The sequence below is a fragment of the Bacillus rossius genome, chromosome 1 (genome assembly GCF_032445375.1).
Source record: "Bacillus rossius redtenbacheri isolate Brsri chromosome 1, Brsri_v3, whole genome shotgun sequence".
NCBI classification, from domain to species: domain Eukaryota; kingdom Metazoa; phylum Arthropoda; class Insecta; order Phasmatodea; family Bacillidae; genus Bacillus; species Bacillus rossius.
Window position 1 is genome coordinate 113279931 of NC_086330.1, and position 24401 is coordinate 113304331.

The following is a 24401-nucleotide window of genomic DNA, read 5'->3' on the forward strand; positions in this document are numbered from 1 at the left end:
AAATATTCTCTTTTAGACAGTCATAAAGTTTTATTTAAGATGTTATTTGGACATAACGCCAAACCTAAATAATGGGCAAAAAATAAATATGCAAACATAGAAAACAAGCAAAAATCAGCCGATGTCAAAAGTTAAAAACATAGCTGAAAAAATTCCATGGAAGATTCGTGTGTTGTATATGTTTTTAACTTTTTACTTAGACTGATTTTGGCTTGATTTCTATATTTTTGTATATCCATCTGTTTTTGCCTGTTATTAAAGTTGCTTAATGACATACAGTGTAACCAGCAATGGCATATATGAAAACAAAAATCTTAGATAAATTTTCCTCTTTGCAAGAACCAGTCAAAGAAAGTATGTACTAATGTTTGCTCGCACTTCCTCCCTCGCAGGAACTGGCACGGCATCGATACGAGTGAAGGATATCAACGACATGCCGCCACAGTTCACGAAGGACGAGTGGTTCACCGAGGTGGACGAGACGGATGGCACCAATCTCCCCGAGACGCCTATCCTCACCGTCACCGTGCACGACGAAGACGAAACAAACAAGTTCCAGTACAAGGCACGTACCGCGCCAACGTCTTGTCGTGTGCCGGCATTATCCTGGAGTTCCTTACATGTCTGGCCCTCACATGAAAGTTGGTGACCACGAAGCCAGGGCTGGCGCGTCCATATAGGCGAACTAGGCAACCGCCTAGGGCGCCAAGTAGCTGGGGGCGGCGCAGTACGACACATAACAGCTGATATAATATGTTTAACGATTATTGAAACTAAATGAAAATGGATTTTTGTAACAGTTTGGAATGTTTATATTGATATAAGTAATTATTTAAAGTCCACGGTGACCTGTTTATGATTTGTTATAGTAAGTAAAAAAGTAAAAAAAAGAGCCTGCTTACATTTGATTGTTGACAAAATCTTAGGCTAACGTGATGTATTTTGAGGCAAGGAAATTTTTATTTGGGGTGTCCGGCCCGGGGGAGGGGGGGGTGCATTAAGGTTTTTTGCCTAGGGTGCAAATTTACCTTGCACCGGCCCTGCACGAAGCTACTTACTGATGTTCCAGGAGCAGAGGCAGTGCCAACTGACTGTTGCTTATGACAATGATGACAGAATGGCCAATAATGATATATATTTTTTTAATATTTGTCTGTATATTAATTTGTTACTTAACCGTGCAAAAAACCATCCAGTGTAATTTTATGAAATTCAGCACGATAATAATGTCATGAAGTAACATTTAGGAAATTATTCCTCTCGTTAATTTGCATCATTCCTGCAGTACGCACACCTTCTTGCTCTAAAACTATTCCATGCAAACAATGTTGTGGGTACAACAAGTTGATAGTGTTGTAGCCTCTCGTGTTAAACACACGAGGGGAACAAGGAGTAGGAAGGGAAACAGAGTGTGGCGAAAAGTCATCCAAAACTATTACAACTGAATACATTTATTACTGATTAAACAAGAAATTATTCATTACAACATTAATGACGAAAACGTAAACAGTTGATATTTGCGGCGTGGCTCTGATTCGAAAGTCTGCGAACAGAAACGTTTAACAATTATGAGACACGTGAATGCCACTTAACAAATCAACTTTACAATTGCCCGTGCTCTCATACTAGGCACGCCGCTTGGCGCTGGGTACACCGTCAAAAGAAAAGCTAAGTTACAATGTACATAACTTCCCAGACTGTAAAAGAAAATAACTAACCAAACCTCTCGACTTATGCAACTAATGCATATAGCATGTTTTTACGTAGGTACGCAGACCTCTAATAATTACTCTAACACCTCGTCGACTCTTGTCGACACGTATTTCTGCGGGCAAGTCGATGCATGGATTACCAGTGACTATCTGCGCAAACTATCTTAGCGCGAGAAATTCTCGTAGGTGTGGGCACTGGGATTATTCTTCGGGTGTCATTGCCGGGTTTCGCACCTAAGCGTTGTATGTCCAGTCGGTAGTCAAGTCTTTCCTCGGGACTCACAGCTCACACCGCCGTCTCCAAGCCTTGCCTCCGTCACCGCTGCCCCTCTTCTCAGTCTAAGTTTTCTACCCACTCGGTTTATAAGTGTCTACGACGAAACAGTACATTACCAAGTGGTAGTTTCTTCCAACGGGCAGCATGACGGCAGGCCGGCGAGACGTGTTGATGGTGTAGCTTCCTTCCGCAGGGAAGGCCAGCAGGGCCTCCGGCTGGTGTCGCTGGTGGTCGCGACGAGTCTCCTCTTTCACCGCAATATGGGCCCCCTTTTATACTCTGGGAACTGCTCGTATCAAACATGGCAGATTGTTCTCGGTCGGGGCAACCGGAACCGGCGCCTGCGGCGATGTCCGGTTGGCAGCCCGCCAAAACGAGCCTCCCCGAGGGCTCCAGAGCGGCTCCGAACTTTGCGTGCGCAGCGCGCGAACACTTGTCTTGTGCTGGTTGCATCGGCGCGCGGTTAGGCGCCGCGCGACATATCTTGTTGTGCGTGTGCCGAGCACACGCAACAGTGTATCGAGTGTGGTGTTGTGTTGTTTCCAGGTTATTGAGAACAGCGGTTACGGCGCCGACAAGTTCACGATGGTGAGGAACAATGATGGTACTGGCTCCCTGAAGATAGTGCAAGCCTTGGACTACGAGGATCAGCTGCAGAGCAATGGCTTCCGCTTCAGGATACAAGTCAACGACAAGGTAGAGAGGATGGAAACTAATGTGTGTAGACTCGCCACAGACTTCATACACGTACACAGTATATAAGAGACTTATGGTGATATAAGTACTAAGAAATATTTTAGTTTCACATTTGTTTAGTAATACACTATTTTTTATGAATAAAGACAATTATAATAAACTTATGGGTTAAAAAACTAAAGCCCAAAAATTAACAGTAACGGAGTTGGAAGTCAAGGAACTTTAATTTCCAGCAGCCTTCTTTACCAACTGGCATTTTGTTTTTTGAAGCTTCACTTCAGTTTATAGTCGCATAATAAATGCACATACTGTAATTGCAGATTGTTGACTTTAATTATATGGAATAATATCTTAAATAATTTAACTATCTAACATAAAAATCGGCACATTCCTGTAAATAGTAAATCCATTTCATATTATGTTTTGTTTAGCTTCGATCTGAACATAAAAATGACTCATTATACAAATATTGTACCATATGTGGAAGTTTTGTCACATTAAGCTACAAAGTGTGCCACAGTGTGTATTTTTAAGAATTCCAAAAGACAAACTTGAAGAACCGTAAATAATTTCATAACTGCTGCACCAGAGATGTGCTCAAATTATTCTAGAAGTTTATTACCATGCTAGTACTTAACATTTGTGATATATATTGGCCCAAAATAAAACACTATTAAAAATATAGGAATGTAATTTATACATATATTAAACTAACAAACAGTAATAATAATAATAATAATAACAACAACAAAAACAACAACAACAACAGCAACAACAGCAACAACAATGCACTATGGGGTTGAACATGTGCAAATATTGGTTTGTCTTTCAAGTATATGTCTACAGACTCTGCAGGGATGTTTTTGATATTATATACACAATAACTGAGCACAGGGTTTTCCTAAAATCAGCCTCCCAGGTGAGTTACGAGAGCATTCAAGATTTTAGGGCTTTAACCCCTCCCCTGGCACATTTTCCACCGTGACCCGCCCTATTAGTTCGCGAATACTCCAAATAAAAAAGCATTGATTTTGAATATTTTCAAAATTTTGGGTCTTTAACTCTCCCTTCCCCTACAGGCACAGTCGACCATGGGGCAAATTCCCACCATGCCCCGACTTCATGGATACACCAAAAGCATGGTATTACCCATAGCTCGAAATAAGTGGATTTTTGACTCTCTGACACCTCTCTCCCCCCTAAACACTAATATCTTAAATCATCAAAATATTGTATTGTCAGGGGTTCTTTATATGTATGTAAAATTTCAACACATTCGGATGTCCGAAAGTTGGTAAAAATTGAATAGAAAAATTTTATTATATAGTCCATGTATTCATACATACAGGTCAAGCTAATGAAAGTGTAGTAATAAATAAAAACAACGCCACAAAACCAAAATAAAAACAACACCAATATCTCCTGTTATAAAAATGGAATTGACCTCAAATCTTGTTCCTAGCTGTGACTGACTGACGCATGCACGTGTGCACACCCTTCAGGGGGAGGACAACGACAACGACAAGTACCACGTGGCGTACTCGTGGGTGGTCGTAAAGCTGAGGGACATCAACGACAACAAGCCGCAGTTCGAGCGGCCCAACATCGAGGTGTCGGTGTACGAGAACGCCGAGGTGGGGAAGAGCCTGGAGACGTTCAAGGCCACGGACCCTGACCAAGGCGGGAAGAGCAAGGTCAAGTACGCCATCGACCGCAGCTCGGACAGGAAGCGGCAGTTCTCGATCAGCCAGGAGGGTACTGTGTCCATCCAGAGGAACCTGGACCGCGAGGAGACACCCAGGCATCAGGTGAGCAACCGACTCTTATCTCAAACTTGTGCTTCATTGAAATCTCGTTGCAACCCAATTTTGGCCTTTAATAACAAAAGTAGTTTTTACAGAATTCTTACTAAATGAAAAACATCAAGTAGGGCTATAAAAACATATTCTTTGAAGAGTTTAAATCCTTTGAGATTCCACAGCATTTAATAATTACCACTTGACTGTAAGCATGTTGAACGGTTCTCTGCTGTTATTATGATTTAATTATTATTTTCCCCACATCAAATGATCTCTTATATGACCTCACACTATCAACATTTTATTTTAGGGTCAAAGCCTAATATGTCTTAAATTTATTCCATGTCAGGTGTATTTTATGTTCTAGAGTGGAATGTTAGACTGCATTCACATGGTAGACTCGATGCTAACTTGGAAGATATTACTGATGATATGCTAAAGTACTTGATATGAAGTGTTGTCAGGGGAGCTCCAGGAAGACTTTTCAGTAGGGGCTGTTGTTCAAAGAAAGGATGCAGTTGTAAAACACGTCATTAAGGATAGGCTTGGAATATTTACAAATCTTTAGTCTCAACTATAGAACTGTAATAGTTTCATACAACTTTTGATGAAATAAAAGAGTTTAATACATGGATTTAAGTATTTAAGTTAACATAAATAAATCCTACAAAAAAAAATTTGGGCTTGGGAGGGGCTATCACCCATAGCACCCCCATCTGGAGATGTGCTAGAGTATTTTTATAAAAAAATATCCAAAGAATCTAATTTTGCTGATTATAATTACTGTTAGTACTGGAATTATAAAGTTACTATTATAGTTTATGAAAATAGCAGGATGATTTAAAACTATTTAATGTTATTTCTCTGATGCATGCAAACAGTACTGTAAAATTAGTCAAAGTGGTGTTCAATAGCATGAAATGTTTGTGGAAACACAGGTGAAAGTGCTGGCGATAGACGATGGGGTGCCGCCAAAGACGGCGACTGCCACGCTCACCGTGATAGTCCAAGACATCAACGACAACGCGCCGACGTTCCTCAAGGACTACCGACCCGTGCTGCCGGAGCACGTGCCTCCCCGCAAGGTCGTGGAGGTGTTGGCGACCGACGACGACGACCGGTCCAAGAGCAACGGTCCTCCTTTCACCTTCCGCATGGATCCCAACGCCGACGACATCATCCGAGCGTCGTTCAAAGTCGAACATGATCAAAGTGAGTTCATCATCCATCGGAATATCAACAGAAATTTTCATTATTACAAGTTCATAAAAATAATTTGTTTTGTGAAAATTATACATTGTTGTGTTCATAATGAATAACAATATTAGTGACCTACTAAAATAAAAAGTAGGCGTACTACACAAATCATTATCTAAATTGTTTTATTTAGGACCTTTGTTAAAAACAATCATGTGTGAACATGTATTTGACGAGCAAAAAGAATATTAATTTTCATGCTGAGTCTCCCCTGCCCTGTGGTTCATTTTGTATTCTTGCCCAATTTTTTTTTAATCACTGGACATTGAAGCACTGGATTTCTATGTTGTGTTGAAAATCTTGACTCCAGATATGTGCTACATATTATCTGAAATTTGTAAAAAGGCAGGAATTTAGTTATAACTCAAAAATTTTGTTTCACTAATTGAATCAGGGAAAGTCAGTATAAGTTCAATTTTAAGAGTTTCTATAGCTAGGTAATACATTAAACTAACTTATTATATAGTTTTCTATTTTTAAATATTTTCAAATAGTAAAGAAACACCAAAAAATCTGACATGGTGTAAGGATGTATGAGTGACAGTGAGTGATATGTTCTATTGATTTTTGTCGCCAGAGGGAGCAAACGGTGACGGGATGGCCGTTGTGTCGTCGCTGCGGTCCTTCGACAGGGAGCAGCAGAAGGAGTACCTGATCCCCATCGTCATCAAGGACTCGGGCAACCCGGCCATGTCGGGAACCAGCACCCTCACGGTGGTCATCGGGGACGTCAACGACAACAAGATGCAGCCGGGATCCAAAGACATCTTTGTCTACAACTACATGGTGAGGATCGCAGTGGATCCATGCAGCAACCCCAGGGCTGAGCCGGGGCAGGAATATAATTCAGAACAGTAACCTGTAACATAGTGAAAAAGTTAAACTAGCCAGTATGGAGTGATCTATCCCCCTAATAACTAGAACAACGTTGGTACTTTCGGCGAATCCCAGCTTAATATACCTATACTAGTTTAAATTCTTAAAAAAATTTTATTATTTTTTTCAATAGAATATGTCCATACATTAAGGGCTTTAGTCACTAAACGTTCAATTTGGAATAAAATAAGATGAGAAAACAGTATACTGATGGAGTAGGCTTTAATAAAACTTGATGGAATATATATATATTTTTTTTTCTTTCAACATTTCATCTAATATGAGCAATGGACATTTTCAAGGGCGTATTAACTTCAAAAAAAAAAACAGGAGAATTTTTCAGAATTCAACCTATTTCATGGGGGGAGAAGTGTCCATGGCTACTCACAGATGATGCATTGTCTCTACTTCGTACATAAATAGTTTCTTTCATAGTGTTTAAATATCAGCATCCAACCTATTAGTAATATTATTTTTCTACTTTGAAAAGTTCTTTGCCCCTTCATCCCCCCCTCCTCCCCCACATACACCCCATTCCTTTTCACATCCCATATGATGCTTTTGGACATGTGACTCTTCACAGAACGTACTTTTTACTTAGAACGTACTTTTTACTTGACAATTTGATGCATAGATTTGGGTTCTAGGATGAGCAGTACATTATTTAGTTATAATGTATATTTGGGAGCCCAAATAATGTTGGCATAATTTAAATGGTTCGTGTGACTGCTGAGATCATACATGATGATGATGTACAGGGCCAGGCACCAGACACAGAGATAGGGAGGGTGTACGTCTACGACCTGGACGATTGGGACTTGCCTGACAAGAAGTTCTACTGGGAAGGCGCTGAGCATCCGAGATTCAAGCTGAACGAGGACTCTGGGATGATCATAATGAGGCACGGGACCCGAGACGGCAGGTGAGTTGGCCAAGCGACCAAATCATTGAGGCGTGACACGTAACTCATAAATGCTAGGAACAGAATACATAGTCAGTCAACCAAGCACTGCAAAAGAAATAGTAGATTTTGTGTAGCTTCATATCAATCTCAATTAGTTTATTGTATTCTGATTTCTTAAAAGTTAAAAAAAAAATCATTGAAACGGATGTTCTGTTTTAAATAATTGTAATTATAAATGTAATTATAAATAAATGTAATTATAAAAATTCTATTTTAAAGGTATAACTTGCGCTTCAAAGTATATGATCGCAAGCACACACAGACTGACGTGCCAGCAAATGTCACAGTGACCGTTAGAGAAATTCCTCACGAAGCTGTCATAAACTCTGGTTCGGTGCGCATCTCTGGGTTGACGGACGAGGATTTCATAAGAGTTTGGAACTACAGGGTGAGTACAAGGATGCGAAGGTTATTTTTATAAATTTACTGGACGGTTCTTAAATAAAACACACACCTATCCCTCTCTTAGCACGTCTTCAGATTGCGCGGATTCATTTAAACGATGTGTATTTTACTGTCCCAGTATTGAATAGCACGTCTGTAAATTTCAGTTAGCACAAATTCTCGGCAGGCAAAAAAAAAATTTGAGCACGACGCCATGAAGTCTGTTTCAACTTCTGTAAACAACAGATGTGCAGTGGGATACAGTTAGCCAAACAAGGGGGGCAAGTGATGCACGCACAGGTCTGTCTACACTATCGGCTGTTGTACAAACATCAGCTATGGCAAGTTAAATTGCCGCTATGGAGTGTAAAGGCCCAAATGTTTTTACATCTGCGCGTATGCCGCCGTGCCGTACCGTTGTTGCCTGGCCACAAACCGGGCCATGAACTCAGTCTAGCCAGTGGCAGGGAATTCACTCAAACAAAAGCAACGTCTGCCCATTCAGCTGCCGGTAACTGTACGTGCTTGATCACTCATAATATAATGCATCGTGTTCAAGTATTTGAAATAAAACTAGAAGTATTACGGCGCGTAGATTGACATGAAGGCCACGCTTATGTTGGTCGCACTTTAGTTTTAAGGAAGTCAACTGTGCGCACAATCGTACGAAATAAGGACTCTTACCAAAAGTTTATATAAGTCTGATGCTGTTGGTTGTGCTAGTGGGAATGTATTTGACATTAGATACCCGAACATAAATGAACAGATTATTCACATGGAAAAGGTTGTTAAATGAATGTTGCAATGAAAAAAATAATAATTGGCTTGACAGGAATGGTTTGAACCAGGTGGTGATATGCAAATAAGTACTTTAATTTTTGAAAAATTAAAATGTATCTAATTATCCGGACAGTAATATCGGTTTCACTGTCAGTAAAGGATGATTTGAAAAGGTATGCAACGTGAGTTTAAGGTCATGCCCAGGAGGGCAAGTCAACCAGCCGACTGATGATAAAGTACATAACCACGTATCTCCCGTTACGCGGTGTCGTATTTGTCATACAAAGTGCGATGGGAGGCATATAAAGATAAATGGTGTGACATATTTATAGTTGAGTGTTATTCAGCAGATTTATATTATATATAGTATATTCTCCTACACAATTTTGGAACTCATTAAATAAATTAGCCTTGCTATTTATGGAAACTAAAGCTTCAGAATACGCGATTTCGAATAACACAAGCATTTTTAGGAACGAATTAGTCGTGCTAAGAGAGGTATAAGTGTATTTACAATTAGTTTGTTAGCTGTTTTTGTATCCACATTAGATAATTAACATTGCAATAATCATGCTGGTTTTTCAAAATAGCTTTTTTTAATGATATACTGAAAATATTTTTAATGAAAGTTTTCAGTTCAGTAATTTAGTTTAGATTTCCATTTTTGTTTGATTAAAACTTTGCAAAAGCGAGATATCATGAGCTATAATGAACTTTTTTGGCATGTAAATTAATAAAATAGCATACATGAAAATTCCCTTAAACTTAGTCATTGACCTTGTGCTTATTTTTTTTTCCATTCCTTAATTGTCATGCTATAACAGTGAATATTAGAAATTAGTTTGTTAAAAAAAAGTAAAAAATGTTTTACTGATGTTTTATAAAGTGTTTAAAATAGCATATGTGGTATGTATTACTCAATCAGACAACTAGAAAATTATTTTTAAAATTTTCAAACCATCTGTAATTAATCACAGATGGAAAAAAAAAAATATTGAAGGTAAAATCATAAGGGATCATTAAACAAGACCGCAAAAACTAATATCAAAATGTGTAGTGTTTAACTTGGACAAGTGTGACAGTGGAATATGTTTTTTCCCAGTCCCAAAGCCTTCAGCGGAGTAAAGCGGACCGTTTCCGGGACAAGTTGGCGGACCTACTGAACACGGACAGAGAGAACGTGGACGTGTTCAGCGTGCAGCTGCGTCACAAGCACCCCCCAGTGACGGACATACGGTTCGCAGCTCACGGCTCGCCGTACTACAAGCCGGTCAAGCTGAACGGGAAAGTCCTCATGCACCGGGAAGAGGTAACGCACTCTCTGCCGTGCCTGGCCGTTTTTGTAGGGATAATACAATTCTCGAGACTCTCTTACGAAGGCAGCTTTGATAGGTTTGGAATTGGATTATCCCGGATTCAAGGATTGGAAAAATTGTATTGGTCAGTTTAGTAAAAATCCCCTGAAAATCCTGAATCTTAGATATACATATTACAATTTTATTTTATAATAAATTCAAAACTCCTGCCACTAAGCAATCTTTTTTCTTTAAATTTGAAGTAAAGTTCCTGGCATTGTGCAACATAGAGCAATGGGATACATGAACGAAAGTCTATGTCCGCTCACTTCTCACCACTTCCAAGCCATGTTACCAATGCAGAAAAAGAGTATTTTCATAGGTAAATGCTACATGAACGGAAGAGAGGAATAGATGGACACAGTCCACCATTAGGATCATTCTCGACATTTAATACATATGAGCTGTGAGTTACACTAAATTTCACAAACTCATGTTCAGTGAAAAAAAAAAGTACTTGGCTAAGGTCAGTCTTCTGACATGAACAATTGAAGTAAGTAAAACAATTACATAGTGTGCTATTATGCTGCAATTGATCGGTGTATTAATATCATGTTTTCATGTGGGTGACATTTTTTTTTACAGGTATGTCATTTATGAAGGAAAAAAATTTGATAAATCTGCCAATCCAGTCCCATACAGTGTTGTCCCATTTTGATGGCATTGAATTGTGGCAACCCTTAGTTTTTGGAAATTGTAATGGAAGTGTGCTACAGCAAATATTGCGAGAAACATTTTACCATGGCACTTATGATATGGCAATATTTCTTATTCATTTCTATCTGATTTGGGGTGCCTATTATCAACCTCCATTTGAGTAGCAATGAAAATTTCTATTTTGAGGAATGGCACTTACATTATGATGTTGCACCATTGTTTACCAGCAGTCTTGTGCTATTTTATCGGAAGATATGCATATGTAATAAACAAATGCTATATGCAAACAAATGCTGTATGTTGCTATGATTCTGCATAAATGCATGGCAAGCATTGTTAATTGAAATGACCTAATTGGTCTTCATGATTGAAGTATAAAAATAATATTCTGTAGTATTGCAGAGGCATTGTTGACTGTTTTCAGCAATCACCTTAAAACCATTTAATTGACAGTTCAGGTAGCATTCTAAAAGATTCAAATTTTAGCGAAAGACTTATGAGTAGCCACTAACCTGTTCTCTTTAGCTCTAGAAAAACTGTAAATCAGGGTTTCCCCACCAGTATGTGTACCACTAGTGGTACGTAGCAACGTTGCAGGTGGGACACGATCAAATGCTGTCAATTTCCATTGACCCTGATAGTGAAAGTTTGAAAATGGACAAACTGCAACAAGTTTCCCACTAAAATTAACTGTTTTTTTATGAATATTGGTTTTTGAAATAAATTTGAAATAATTAACTAAATTTTTTTTGTAATTTTAATTAATGTCTATAATGCTTGTTTTCAGAGTTATGTGTTATAAATAAAACTGGCATTTTTCAGTAGACATTTTAAAATTACTTAAATTTAAAAAAAAAACCATAGCTTATATATTAATATCTAAAACTAAAAGATTAAGTAGGCCTAGTGCCTAGTGGTTCACCATTTCTAAAAATGTCAAATGGCACGCAGTTGCTAAAACGTTGGGAATCTTTGCTTACTGTAAATGATTGCATGATTAGAGAAGAAACTTTGTTCATAGGTATGTTTTGGTGGGAAGTTTATTCTTTTCTGGAGACTTTTGGCTGTTTTTGAGTTCAGTTTTGACTGTATTTTCCTTCATGGACAGATTGAAAAGGATGTTGGCATCAACATAACGATGGTGGGTATCGACGAGTGCCTTTATGAGAACCAGATGTGTGAGGGCAGTTGCACCAACACTCTGGATATCAGTAACCTGCCATACATGGTGAACGCCAACAAGACTGCCCTGGTGGGGGTGAGGGTGGACGTGATAGCGGAGTGCACTTGCGGGGCACGCAACTTCTCCAAAAGCGAGACGTGTCGATCCAGCCCGTGCTACAATGGCGGCCGCTGCCACGAGGGAAGATACGGTCTAAGGTACGTCCCGCTCTGCAAGTAGGGATGGGCCAGTAAAATCCTCAAATACCATCACATCTTTAGAATTAAAAATATTTGACTATCTAAGAAAAAATATTTTAAGAAAAATATTTGAGGAGATTCAACAATGACAACTCTGAAGTCCTTACCGTTCCCCAATATATTTTGTACTTTATTATATCTTTCTTGTACATTATTTTTTTTTTACCTTTGAAACTTAGATTTGGGTTCAAGGTGTAGATTCAAGATACTCTTTGTGATTCTAATTTAGATTTGGATTCCAGAAAATTGGATTTAGACCACTGGCTAAAATATTTTAACATTAATTTGACAGGCTTTCTATTAGAGTTAATGACACATAATCTTAGGCTTTCAAGTTGAAGTCACTTCTGTTGGCAATCACCAATAAATTACTTTCTTGATGTTCTGGCATGCCCTGTTGCAGCCATTTTCAAGGTTGGACTCTACCTTTGAAAACAGCTACAACAACACTTCTGGCATGTTTGGAAGTAATTTCCAGAAGACGTGGCCGTAACCTAGAAGCCAAATTATGTATAATGACTGACCATGAAACTTCCAATCCAATAAGTATTAGAATTAAGTTACATTGCTGTTTAGGCAGCAATAAAAAAAAAACAGCAATTGTTTTAAAGACTTTCACTTTTGTTTGTATTTTACCGTATTTACCTCAGAATAATGCAACCCCAAACTTTTTGAATTTGAGTTTATGAAAAAGACTTTATGGCTTGGAAATTGTAGTACATAGCACTTAAAAATTATTTAAATTATTAGCTTATTCCATATTTACTAGACCCTTTCAGGTGACACTTTTGTCAGTAGAGTGATTTACAGGGTCTCTTCTGAAACACCAAGCTGCAGTTAAAAATAAAAAAAAAATTTGTTTGGCTGTTCAGAAAGCAAAGAATGTGATGATATATGGTGTAGTCGGAGTCTCCCCGGGTAGGGTTAAAAGGAAGGGGAAGGGGTGCCTTCCCCAGCAGCCACAATGAAGAGAAGCAGAGAGAACCCAGAGACAAACTCCATTTGCACCCTCTCCTTCATCCTGCATCTCTCATGTGTCTCACCTGTGCAGAGGTCCAGGAATCTGAGGACTTAAGTGGCATAAGTTACACATTTAAGGAGCAGAGCCTGAAGTTTTTCAACTAAGCTATTTCCAATGGACAGATACAAGTTTGCGATTATAATGTGACCACCACTTTTAGTTTACAAAGTTTTTGGTCAAAATCATAGCACTATATTCAGGTTAATACTGAACATAGACTATGGAAGTGGTCAATAATAAATTTATTAAAAAACAAAAAAATTTGTTAAGGCATTCTTAATCCACCTGATATTGCTCAGTTTTTTTTTAATGATTTTCTTGAATATTTTATTTGATATTTGACAGACTTAATGAGACAGTTAGCTTAAGATTCAAAGCAAGTTCTGAAATTTAACTCCCATTGCTTAGATATTCTTAAAATTCAGTGCTGAATCCCATACCCAAATCCATCTTCTTCAATGAACCGTGAATAATGATTGCAAAGGAAAATATTTGTGCACACATTTTTTTTCTCCTAAAATTTTTTTTTCTTTTTTAATTTACACGTGTTTATTTTGCCCTATCTCATTTTCAAGTCCATGTGTAATATCCAGTGCTGCACTTTTAAAAAAAAAATTTAAATATTAGAATTTTTTTAGCAGAATATATTTGCTTTCACTTACTTCCATGCTTGGTGATGTCAAACTGCCCACCCAACATCTCCTTTTATGCACTGTGGACGCAGTTGCTCGTGTCCGAACGGCTACAACGGGCCGCGCTGTCAGCAGACGGCGCGCAGCTTCAAGGGTAATGGCTGGGCCTGGTACCCTCCGCTCGAGATGTGTGACAACTCCCACCTCAGCCTGGAGTTCATCACCAGGAAGGCAGACGGCATGCTGCTGTACAATGGACCGATAGTGCCGCCAGAGACGGATGAAGTGCTGGTCTCAGGTATGTTTTTAACTAATATATATGGACTTCCAGTTTGCAACTAGCTGTGTGTGTATTTAATTTCCCTTACCGTTAAATGCTATAGTGCTCAAAATAAATTAATACTTAACTACCTCGTAATTAACTAAAATATGAATCCAGACAAAGTGTGAGAAAAGTATGCAAACATGTGTTTATGTATTACTGTAGTTTACTCCACCTCTCCAATGTTCTTGTCAGGCAGAGGCATTTTTTTTTTCCTCAGCGTTGATTCAAAACTGGATGTGGAACCCAGCTGCTGCAAGTCCAGACCTAACCGATTCTGTTTTATGTTTGGCTTCTTCCAGATTTCATCTCACTGGAGCTAGAGAGGGGGATGCCGAGGCTACTGATTGACTTTGGTTCTGGCACTCTGGAACTGCGGGTGAAGACAAAAAAGAGCTTGGACGATGGCGAATGGCATCGTATCGACATATTCTGGGATACTGAGGTTTGTCTGAAGAATCTTCAGTAGTCGTAAAGTTTTTGAAACATTTTGATTATTTTTCATCATAAAAGTATTATCTTATATAAAAGACAAATCAGCTGAGCAATTTCTGTTTAAAACCATTTTTAATCCCAGCTACATCCATAGTTTTCGTTTGTCTTTGGGACTGCCGATCAATAAATTCTTGTCAGTATTTGTGGCCACTGAAATTAATTTATCTTTCCACTACCAATTATTCAAATATTATTATTTTTTAAACCTGTTTTAAAGTGGAATTACATTTCCTAAATTGTTTTCTAACCTGTCTCCATGTTTCCCATTGTGAGGTGGACTGCAGCTTACCCCCATGCCCTGATAAAATGGCAGTTAAGCCACTTTTTTCCAACTTTGATAGCAGTATTGTCTACAGCCAGGGGGCTGTTATTGGCTAGGAACTACTTTCTTACGCCCTGATCCACTTAGTTTTTAGCTTGAAACTTTTGCGTGTGAACTAACTTGTAGGACGTCAATAATAGTGGTTAAACATTTTCTGAAATTAGACTTTGTTAGAATAAGTGAGCTTGCTAAACAGTGGTGAAGTCAATTTCCCTCATTTGGCGTGTGGCGGAGGGATACGGACTGCCAGCGGAAGGGAGGACGGAGGAGGAAGAAGGTCAAGATGGAGGAGGGGACGCTGTGAGAAAACGGGGGTGTAAGGTGCACAGGGGAGGAGGAAGGAAGCGAGACTGAAAAAGGACTGGATCAACGTGTTGCGAGTTGGTTGAGTGGAAGTGATGCGACAAACTCTTGTGTAGCCATTTTTCGGTAACCACTGAACCGCTGGAAAATCCCTTTGGTTGGGGAGTTGTGCAACAACCAATGGCGCCCGAACAAACGTGAGTCGGGGGTGGAAAACGTTACAACTGAGCTGGCGCCCGAACAGGGACCTGAAGAAAGAAGTATTCAGGGAGAAATATGGCTGCGAGAGAAGAGAAACAAAGGAGAAGCTGCGTGTAAGGTATTCATGAAACAGGATGATTAAGGTCAGTGTAATTTGCCATAACAAACATGAGTGAAGTGCCGATACGAGACTGGATGGATGAGCTGTGTTCCGCGGGTTTTTGAGGGAGTGGTGTTTTGCGGAGGAAAGAAGTAACTGTCACATGGTGTGGTTTTCCGTCGAGCCGAGCTCCTGTGAAACAATAGTTGGTGTCCTTTGTGTTCTATAACTATGGCCGTCTGCCTGTTATTCTTGTCCTGCTTTCAAGTGTTTTGTGGATCAGGGTAAACATAGTTACGTAATTAGGAGTTATATAACCTTTGTGCAAGTGGTTTAATATTGTAAACACAGGAGACAGTCATGGCCCCAGTAGATACTCGTAGCGGGGGCGCGAGGGGTGACGCAGAACGGAGTAACGGGAATGAAAAGGATTTGGGGATAACCGCTGAAGGAGGGGAAAGTAGGGGAAGGGAGAGAGATGGTGAAGGGGCTGGCGCGAGCGTTGTTAGCCCACCCAGTGCGGCCGACAGCACACCGCTATCTCCGCAAGGTAGCGAAAGTAGTGAAGTTATGGACATGTTGAGGGAAATTATCAAAGGTCAGCAATCATTCCAACTAACGGTGGAGAACAAATTTCGTGAACAGAATAATCAGTTTATTGGATTGCGGGAGGAAATGAGTGCTTTCAGAAAAGAAATGAGGGAGGAAGGGGATAAAGTGATGGCTAGGCAGATTAGCTTTGAGAACTCCTGTGAACTGCGTTTGGGTGAGGTTGAAAATCGCCTGAGAGTAGTAGAGAGTGGGCAGGAACAGGGAGAGGGAAGGTGGATGGAGGTCAGCGGACAAGTTGCTGAGCATAGCCAGGAAATAACAAGGCTTGGGAATAAAATGTTAGCGCTGGAACAGGAGGTCAGGGTGCAGCCAGGGGAAAGTGAGCTTGTTAACCGGAGTCGAACAAGCAGGCTGGGAAGTGCAGCAGTAGAAACAGCTACCTGTGAAAGTCAGGGGGAAGTAAACAAGCGGGGAGAGACCAGGGAGGACAACACAAGTAGGGGCGGACGTTGTGCACCACAATACCACGATCGTGACATACCGAAGTTCACCGGGAACGGAAATGTACACCCGCGTAAACATACCAGCAACCTAAAGGAGTTTTTTTCTATGTATGGTTGTGGGAGTGAGGAGAAATTGGTAGTGGCCAAGAGGTCAATAACAGGGGGTAGTAGCAACTGGCTTAGGCTCTGTGACCACCGAATGGCAAATTTTGCTGACTTCGAGCGTGAGTTTACCGCGGAATACTGGGACAAGAGAATTCAGGGAACTGATAGAGCTGAACTGTACCGGGGACGGTGTGTTGAAGGGAGCCTGGAGAGCCATCTGAGTAGTGTGGTAGAAAGAGCCAGGTACTATGACACGCCATTAGGTGAGGAGGAAATAATAACCATGATTTACACACAGTCACCACTGCGGGTGCAGGAGGCATTAGTGGGCAAGGAAATCACGACAATTGAGCAACTTAGAAAAGTGCTGAAGGAGTTGGATAGGCTCAGTGCGCTGCGTGAGAAGGGGGGAGGATTTTACAGGACAGGAAATCGTGACACAGACCATCGCTTAGAGCGTGGGATGGGGGGAAGTGGCGGAGGCCAAAGAGGCGACGGATGGAGTGGAGTAGCGCAGGAGGGGAGGGACGCCCAAGGTCACCCCGGGAATGTGAGGGGGGAAGGCAGGGAAGAAGGCAGGCCAGCCGATGGCAACAGCAACTGGCGAGGGGGGTGGCAAGGAGGGGGGAGGGACAGATGGAGGGGTGGAAGGAAGGGAGACTGGGCGACAGCCGGTGAAGGGCGCGGAGCAGGAGAGAGGACAGATAGAAATCAAAACAATGAACACAAGGACGGTGCTGTTCCGGGAAACGGAGAGGGTCGCCTAGCCTAAGCTGCCAGGTTAGGCAGATCCACACTGATAGGAGGCAGTCTGTTGACCGGGCAGAAACCCGTGATAGTATTGATGTAATTTTCACTGATGATAGAAATTTTTTATTAAACGAGGCAGAAACTGTAGTGAAAGGCAGAGTCGTTCCGGAACTGGCATGCAAAGTAGGAGACCAGGGTGTGGCAATCTTGTTTGATTCTGGGTCAGAAGTGTCTGGTGTGTGCGAACAGTTTCTGGAGAACTTAAACAGGTTAGGATATGAGTTTCCGGTACTTCCAGTGCCGCAGTTAACCATAATAGGAGCAACAAGGGGAAAAAGCAAGAAAGTAAATAAACAGGTATATCTGAATTTCAAGATAGGGCCAGATGAGTATTTTGCAAACTGTTTGGTCATCCCACAGTTAGCTAAGGAAATAATAATTGGCATTGATTTCATGGCAACGCACGAGGTAGTAGTAAGCTTTGTGACAGGGAGTATTTTCGTCAGCACTAAAGAATACAGAATGCTGCAGGGCACAACGGTGTTCGAGCGGGGTGGGGGGTCGCTGCGAGTGCAGTACGTAGAGGAGTGGGAGAAGGGGAGAGAGGAGAGAGAACTAGCGCTTGCTGTAGGAGGGGAAGAGATAAGCAGGAGCCATGTGTCCTTGAGTGGCTGGGAGGAGAGGTTGGACAGTGTGTTGGCGGCCTGTGAGGAGGGGAGCGAAGGGGAGAGAGAGGAGCTGCGGGAAGTACTGCGCCGCTATAGCGATGTGTTCAGCGACGAGCCAGGGCTGACAACCGAGTATACTGCAACCATACCGGTGACCAGAACCACCCCATTCAAAGGGAAAAGTTACCCAATACCTAGAGCATGCAGCGAGGAAGTGGAAAGACAGATCAAAGAAATGGTGGAGAAGGGTATTATAGAGCGGGGGAACAGCCCATTTGTCAATCCGCTTGTGTGTGTAAGGAAAAGCGACGGGAGTGTACGAATTTGTGTTGATTCCCGGGGGGTGAAAGATCATATTGTGCCTGACAGGCAAAGCCCGGTCGAACCTGATTCCCTGTTTGAATCATTTTACGGCAGTAAATATATCAGCACGACCGACTTCACAAAAGGGTATTGGCAGGTACCACTAAAGAAGGAAGATAGGCCGTATACAGCTTTTTTGTACAGAGGGCGGTCGTATCAATTTAAAGTGCTCCCTTTTGGCCTGCCAAATAGCGTTGGGGAGTTCTGCAGAGCGGTGGATGCTTCGTTGGGACCCGAGCTAGAGTCAGTGGTGCATACTTATGTAGATGATGTTCTGATTGCCACAGAGACGTTTGAACAGCATGTACAGATTTGGGATAAACTGTTGTGTAGGCTTAGAGAGGTGAACCTGACACTGAGGTTATCCAAGTCAAAGTTTCTGAGAAGAGAAGTAAAGTTTTTGGGGTTTCAGCTCAGTGCAGAGGGGATCAGACCGGACCCTGATAAAGTAAAGTTAATAAAAGATTTTCCTAGGCCACAGTCAGTCAAGGAGCTGAAGGGATTTTTAGGGTTGTGCAATTTTTACCGGCGGTTTGCCGAAAGATTTGCTGATACTGTGGAACCATTACTCAGGTTATTAAAGAAAGGTTGTAAGTGGCAGTGGGAGCAGGAGTGTGAAGACAGTTTTGAACGAGCAAAGGCCTTGTTTATTGACAACTGTATAGTAAGGCATCCTAACATGAGCAAACCTTTTTTTTTGTGCACTGATGCATCCAGTTACGGAATAGGGGTGAAGTGCTTTCAACGAGGCGAGAAGGGGGAAGAGGAGCTTATAGGGTTGCTGAGTAGGACGCTGAGCCCTGCGGAGCGTGCGTATACAGTCACTGAGAGAGAGTGTCTGGCCGTAGTGTGGGGTTTGGGAAAGCTGCGTAATCTGTTGTTAGGCAGCTCGGTTGTGGTATTATCAGACCACCATTCGCTTTCGTTCCTTATGTCTTGCAAGTTAATGGGAAGCCGGCTAACACGCTGGTGTTTAGCAATGCAGGAATATCGTCTAGAGATAGTGTATGTGAAGGGGGGTGAAAACCAAGATGCTGATCTGTTGAGCCGCACCGTGATAGAGGGGGGGGAGATAATGCTGGAGGAAAAACCACGAACGGGACCAGTGATGGCAGGGATGACCGTGGAGCGAGACGAGATCTTGGTGGCTGAGTTCGGTCAGCTAGGGGAACGGCAGAGAGAGGATCATGTGTGGGGTGATGTAATCAAATCATTGGAAACCACCAGTCAGGGGGGAAGTAATGCAAGGGCAGAAAATTTAAAGCAGTGGTATTGTTTATCTGGGGGGTTACTTTTTAGAAAGGAAAAGGCAGGTACAGTGGACTGGAAGTTATGTGTTCCTGAGTGCTGGGTGAAAAGGCTTGTTTGGCATTTGCATCGCAGCAATGGTCATTTTGGGGCCAAGAAAGTTCTGTGGTTAGCAACAAATAGCTACTACTGGGTGAGCATGGAGAAAAGTATTAGGAAGATATTACGGAGTTGTGACATATGCCAGAAGGCCAAGTATCCGAATAGGAGCTGGGAGGGCAGTTGGGTGCCGATTATTCCTGAGGGGCCTGGGGAGCTAATCGCAGTTGATTTGTATGGACCATTACCAAAGGGTCGGGGCGGTGTTCAGTATCTGTTCGTAGTGTTGGATGTGTTCTCAAAGCTGGTCTGTTGTTATCCATTAAAGAAAGCTACCGCAGCTGCTTGTGTTAGCAAGCTGATCAATCAGTATTTCAGTGAGTATGGGGTACCTAAGAGGGTGCTTAGCGATCATGGGACGCAATTTACATCAGACATGTGGAGATGGGAGTGCGCCTGGGCAGGAACAGAAGTAGTGCACAGTTCTGTCCGACATCCCCAAAGCAACCCTAGTGAGAGAGTCATGCGGGAAATAGGGAGATTGCTGCGGACCTACTGCCATGATAGCCATAGTAAGTGGGCTGATGCAGTTCCGCTCATCAACAGAGTGCTTAATGAGCAGGTACACAGTGGGACCGGGTTCTCTCCACGAGAGATTGTGACAGATGAAAGACAACGGGATGAGCTAGCAGGACAATGTGTGTTTCCTGCAGGTGATGAATTGAGTAGGGAAGATAGGGTGAAAGAAGTACGCCTTCGCTTGAAGCATGCAGCGTTAAAGAGGGGTCAGCAACAAAGTAAACCGTTTCAGAGATTCCAGGTAGGGGACCTAGTATTACTCAGAGTTAGTGAGAAAAGTAACTATTTGCAGAAGGAAACCAAGAAACTTCACCTACTCTATGAGGGACCTTTCAGGTTAAGCAAGGCAGTGGGCCCGAATGTTTGGGAACTGGTGGGGGTCAAAAATAATGAAGTGCGGGGTATCTTTAATCAAGGGTTACTGAAGCCTTACTTTTGTGACATGTGATTTGAGGGTGTTAAAGAAAGGGGCCATGACTGGATCTCATGTGGTAGGGGCAACATGGTTGGGTTACCCTAGTGGGAGACTAGAAGCCATGACAACTAAGAACCTGTGTAGATAAGTGGTGTTATTATATAGAGGAGAATGAGGAATGTTATTTGTGTTGATCATGCTACTAGTGCAGTGACTGATGTGAGCCTGCTGAGAGAGAAAGCCATCTGAATGTTGTGAGAGTCACCCATTAGGATGACTTTATCTGGGGGGTTGTGAGGTGGACTGCAGCTTACCCCCATGCCCTGATAAAATGGCAGTTAAGCCACTTTTTTCCAACTTTGATAGCAGTATTGTCTACAGCCAGGGGGCTGTTATTGGCTAGGAACTACTTTCTTACGCCCTGATCCACTTAGTTTTTAGCTTGAAACTTTTGCGTGTGAACTAACTTGTAGGACGTCAATAATAGTGGTTAAACATTTTCTGAAATTAGACTTTGTTAGAATAAGTGAGCTTGCTAAACAGTGGTGAAGTCAATTTCCCTCATTTGGCGTGTGGCGGAGGGATACGGACTGCCAGCGGAAGGGAGGACGGAGGAGGAAGAAGGTCAAGATGGAGGAGGGGACGCTGTGAGAAAACGGGGGTGTAAGGTGCACAGGGGAGGAGGAAGGAAGCGAGACTGAAAAAGGACTGGATCAACGTGTTGCGAGTTGGTTGAGTGGAAGTGATGCGACAAACTCTTGTGTAGCCATTTTTCGGTAACCACTGAACCGCTGGAAAATCCCTTTGGTTGGGGAGTTGTGCAACAACCAATGGCGCCCGAACAAACGTGAGTCGGGGGTGGAAAACGTTACACCATGCAGTGTTTTATTGTGTGCTTCGGGAATTTTTTTTTTTTACTTTTGTGGCCAGTCCTTTATTTCCATTATTCCGTTTGTGTCTTCTGTGACCTGCAGACAGCCTGTCTAAACTGTATCGCGCGTGCCCGTGCCATGTCTGTGACCGGTGGTGTGCGCAGAACGTTCGGCTCGTCGTCGACTTCTGCAAGTCGGCGGACGTGGCTGAGCTGGAGGACGGCTCCCCGCCCGAGTTCGACGACTCGAGCTGCCAGGCGCGCGGCGCCGTGCCGCCCTTCAACGAGTACCTCAACGTGAACGCCCCGCTGCAGGTGGGCGGCCTGTACGTCGAGCAGTTCGACCCCACGCACTACCGCTGGCAGTTCATGCCCGTTGGCAAGGGCTTCGACGGCTGCGTCAAGAACCTCATCCACAACAGCAAGGTGGGCGGGCATTTCTCCACTACTCCCCTCTGACTACTTATCCTAGGACTTTGACCATATGGTCTGAGGGTCCTACCCCAGAAAATTTTAGAAAATTAGTTTTCTCAAAATCATGTTTTAATGCAAATTCAACATTAAAATACTAAATGAAATATTTCACTTTAGGGACAATAATTAATGTCACATGTTAAAAAAAAATTAGAATTTGTGTTTAATTATTTTTCTTGTTTTACAACAAATTTTTGATATTCCCCCCAAAATAATTTTCATTGGTGCAACTTGGCCATACATCCTCATGGGTGAAATGACTTTGAAATGTTCAGTACACCTTTTTTTATTCATTAATTCAATGCCTACCTTAACATATAATGTGCCCTTGGTCTAATATGAGAATGCCTATTTCATACCTAATACCTATTTGTAAGTTTTTGAATGCCAACTTTTTTTCTCTTAATTATTCTGTGGTTGATTGTGTTTAGTGTATAGGTAGCAGAAAACTGAAATGAATTTCATGTGCTTTCTCATAGTGGTCTGTTGTAAACTTAACTTAAATTTAAAAAAAATATGTTTTGTTTATTTAATTTTATTTTTCCCATTGACCTTTTATCTGTTCACATGAAAGATATTGTAGGAAATGTTTTGTAGGACCGCCATTTTACAGGATGACTACAAATACCTAGTGAACCAATTTCAATAATTTTTAAGGACCTTTTTAAATAAAATTTTCACGTAATTATTGTGCATCACAGGGTAATTTTTATACATCGTTAGTGAAACTAAACATATTGCGGAATATATATCTACTATTCATAGGAACATGCTGATGTTACGTTGGAAAAAATGAAACCTTTTAAGAGATAATTGATTTATCGGACAGTCTCCAACTTTTTGTATATTTTAATGTGTTATTAAAGACCGAAGTGAGGCATCAAAAAAAAAAATGAAAGTTAGCAATAGGCTGCCGTTAAACACAATTTTGCGTCTGTTTGTTTTAGGTCCTTTTCTTGACTTTGTGACCAGTCGTCGTTCACGACTTGTGACCTGCAGATACCTGTTTGTTGTTATATTTAATGTGTGATTAAAGACCAAAGTGAGGCATCGAAAAAAAAAAATGAAAGTTAGCAATAGGCTGCTGTTAAACACAATTTTGTGTCTGTTTGTTCTAGGTCCTTTTCTTGACTTTGTGACCAGTCGTGGTTGATGACTTGTGAGCTGCAGGTTATCCCGCAGCGAGCTGACACGTGCCGTGTTGCCCACAGCTGTACGACCTGGCGCACCCGGGCATGACGCGCAACAGCGTGCCCAGCTGCCCGCAGGCGGAGGACCTGTGCAACAGCCACGAGGCGACGCTGCGCTGCTGGGACCACGGCACCTGCGTGGGCACCTTCGCGGAGCCCCGCTGCCGCTGCGAGCCGGGCTGGACGGGGCCCGGCTGCCAGACGCGCACGGTGCCCACCACCTTCCGCCCCCAGAGCTACGTCAAGTACGCGCTGTCCTTCGAGCCCGACCGCTTCTCCACGCGCGTGCAGCTGCGCTTCCGCACGCGCGAGGAGCACGGCGAGCTGTTCCGCGTCAGCGACCAGCACAACCGCGAGTACGGCATCCTGGAGGTGAGTCTGCACTAATTAAACTATTAGCTACATCACAGATTTTATATCACTTCTAAATCATGCAATATTTTTTTTTTTCTATTTCCTTATGCATAACAGATCGATAAATATTAGAATGTGTACTGCACTTACACATACTGAATGTACCAGTGGCATAGCCAGGATTTGTGTATGGGGGGTGTTAAGAAGCATGGCCCCCCCTCCCCCCCCACCGTATTAAAGCGGGGGGTCCGGGGGTCCTCCCCCGGGAAAATTTGGATTTTAAGGTGTAAAATAGTGCTATTTTAGCAGTTTTCGGTACTTAAATTAAAATATTGTAATGGTAAAATTTTTATTAATTTTAATATGAAATTTGTTTGAGTGATAAACAAGAAATTAATTAAAGATTTGGTGCTGGGGGGGGGGGGGGGGGGGTTGAACCCCTAAAAAAAAAAACCTGGCTATGCCCCTGGAATGTACACATGCTAATTTTATGTATAATCTAATTAAATTTTTTTGTAGGGATAGTAATAATATTAGAGACCTGAAAATGTAGGTTTTATTTTTTTTAAGAAATATGTGTTATTTTTCTTGGAAATAGGTGTTATTTTCATTGAAAATAGGTGTTATTTTTGTATGGTATTTACCTTTTTTTTCC

At 41.8% G+C, this 24401-nt stretch overlaps 1 protein-coding gene across 4 annotated transcripts in view; it reads left to right on the forward strand.

Annotated features, from left to right (window-relative positions):
- The window catches only part of LOC134542352 (neural-cadherin-like), a 383455-nt gene that overhangs the window by 330535 nt on the left and 28519 nt on the right, over positions 1 to 24401 (forward strand). For all 4 annotated transcript variants that reach the window (XM_063386525.1, XM_063386533.1, XM_063386538.1 and 1 more), the window contains 13 exons: positions 393 to 565; positions 2536 to 2685; positions 4188 to 4493; positions 5423 to 5696; positions 6319 to 6527; positions 7376 to 7539; positions 7801 to 7969; positions 9848 to 10054; positions 11866 to 12137; positions 13925 to 14130; positions 14457 to 14599; positions 21894 to 22154; positions 23414 to 23764. In XM_063386525.1, the coding sequence (XP_063242595.1) occupies positions 393 to 565; positions 2536 to 2685; positions 4188 to 4493; positions 5423 to 5696; positions 6319 to 6527; positions 7376 to 7539; positions 7801 to 7969; positions 9848 to 10054; positions 11866 to 12137; positions 13925 to 14130; positions 14457 to 14599; positions 21894 to 22154; positions 23414 to 23764 (2885 nt within the window). The remainder of the gene's footprint in view (positions 1 to 392; positions 566 to 2535; positions 2686 to 4187; positions 4494 to 5422; positions 5697 to 6318; positions 6528 to 7375; positions 7540 to 7800; positions 7970 to 9847; positions 10055 to 11865; positions 12138 to 13924; positions 14131 to 14456; positions 14600 to 21893; positions 22155 to 23413; positions 23765 to 24401) is intronic.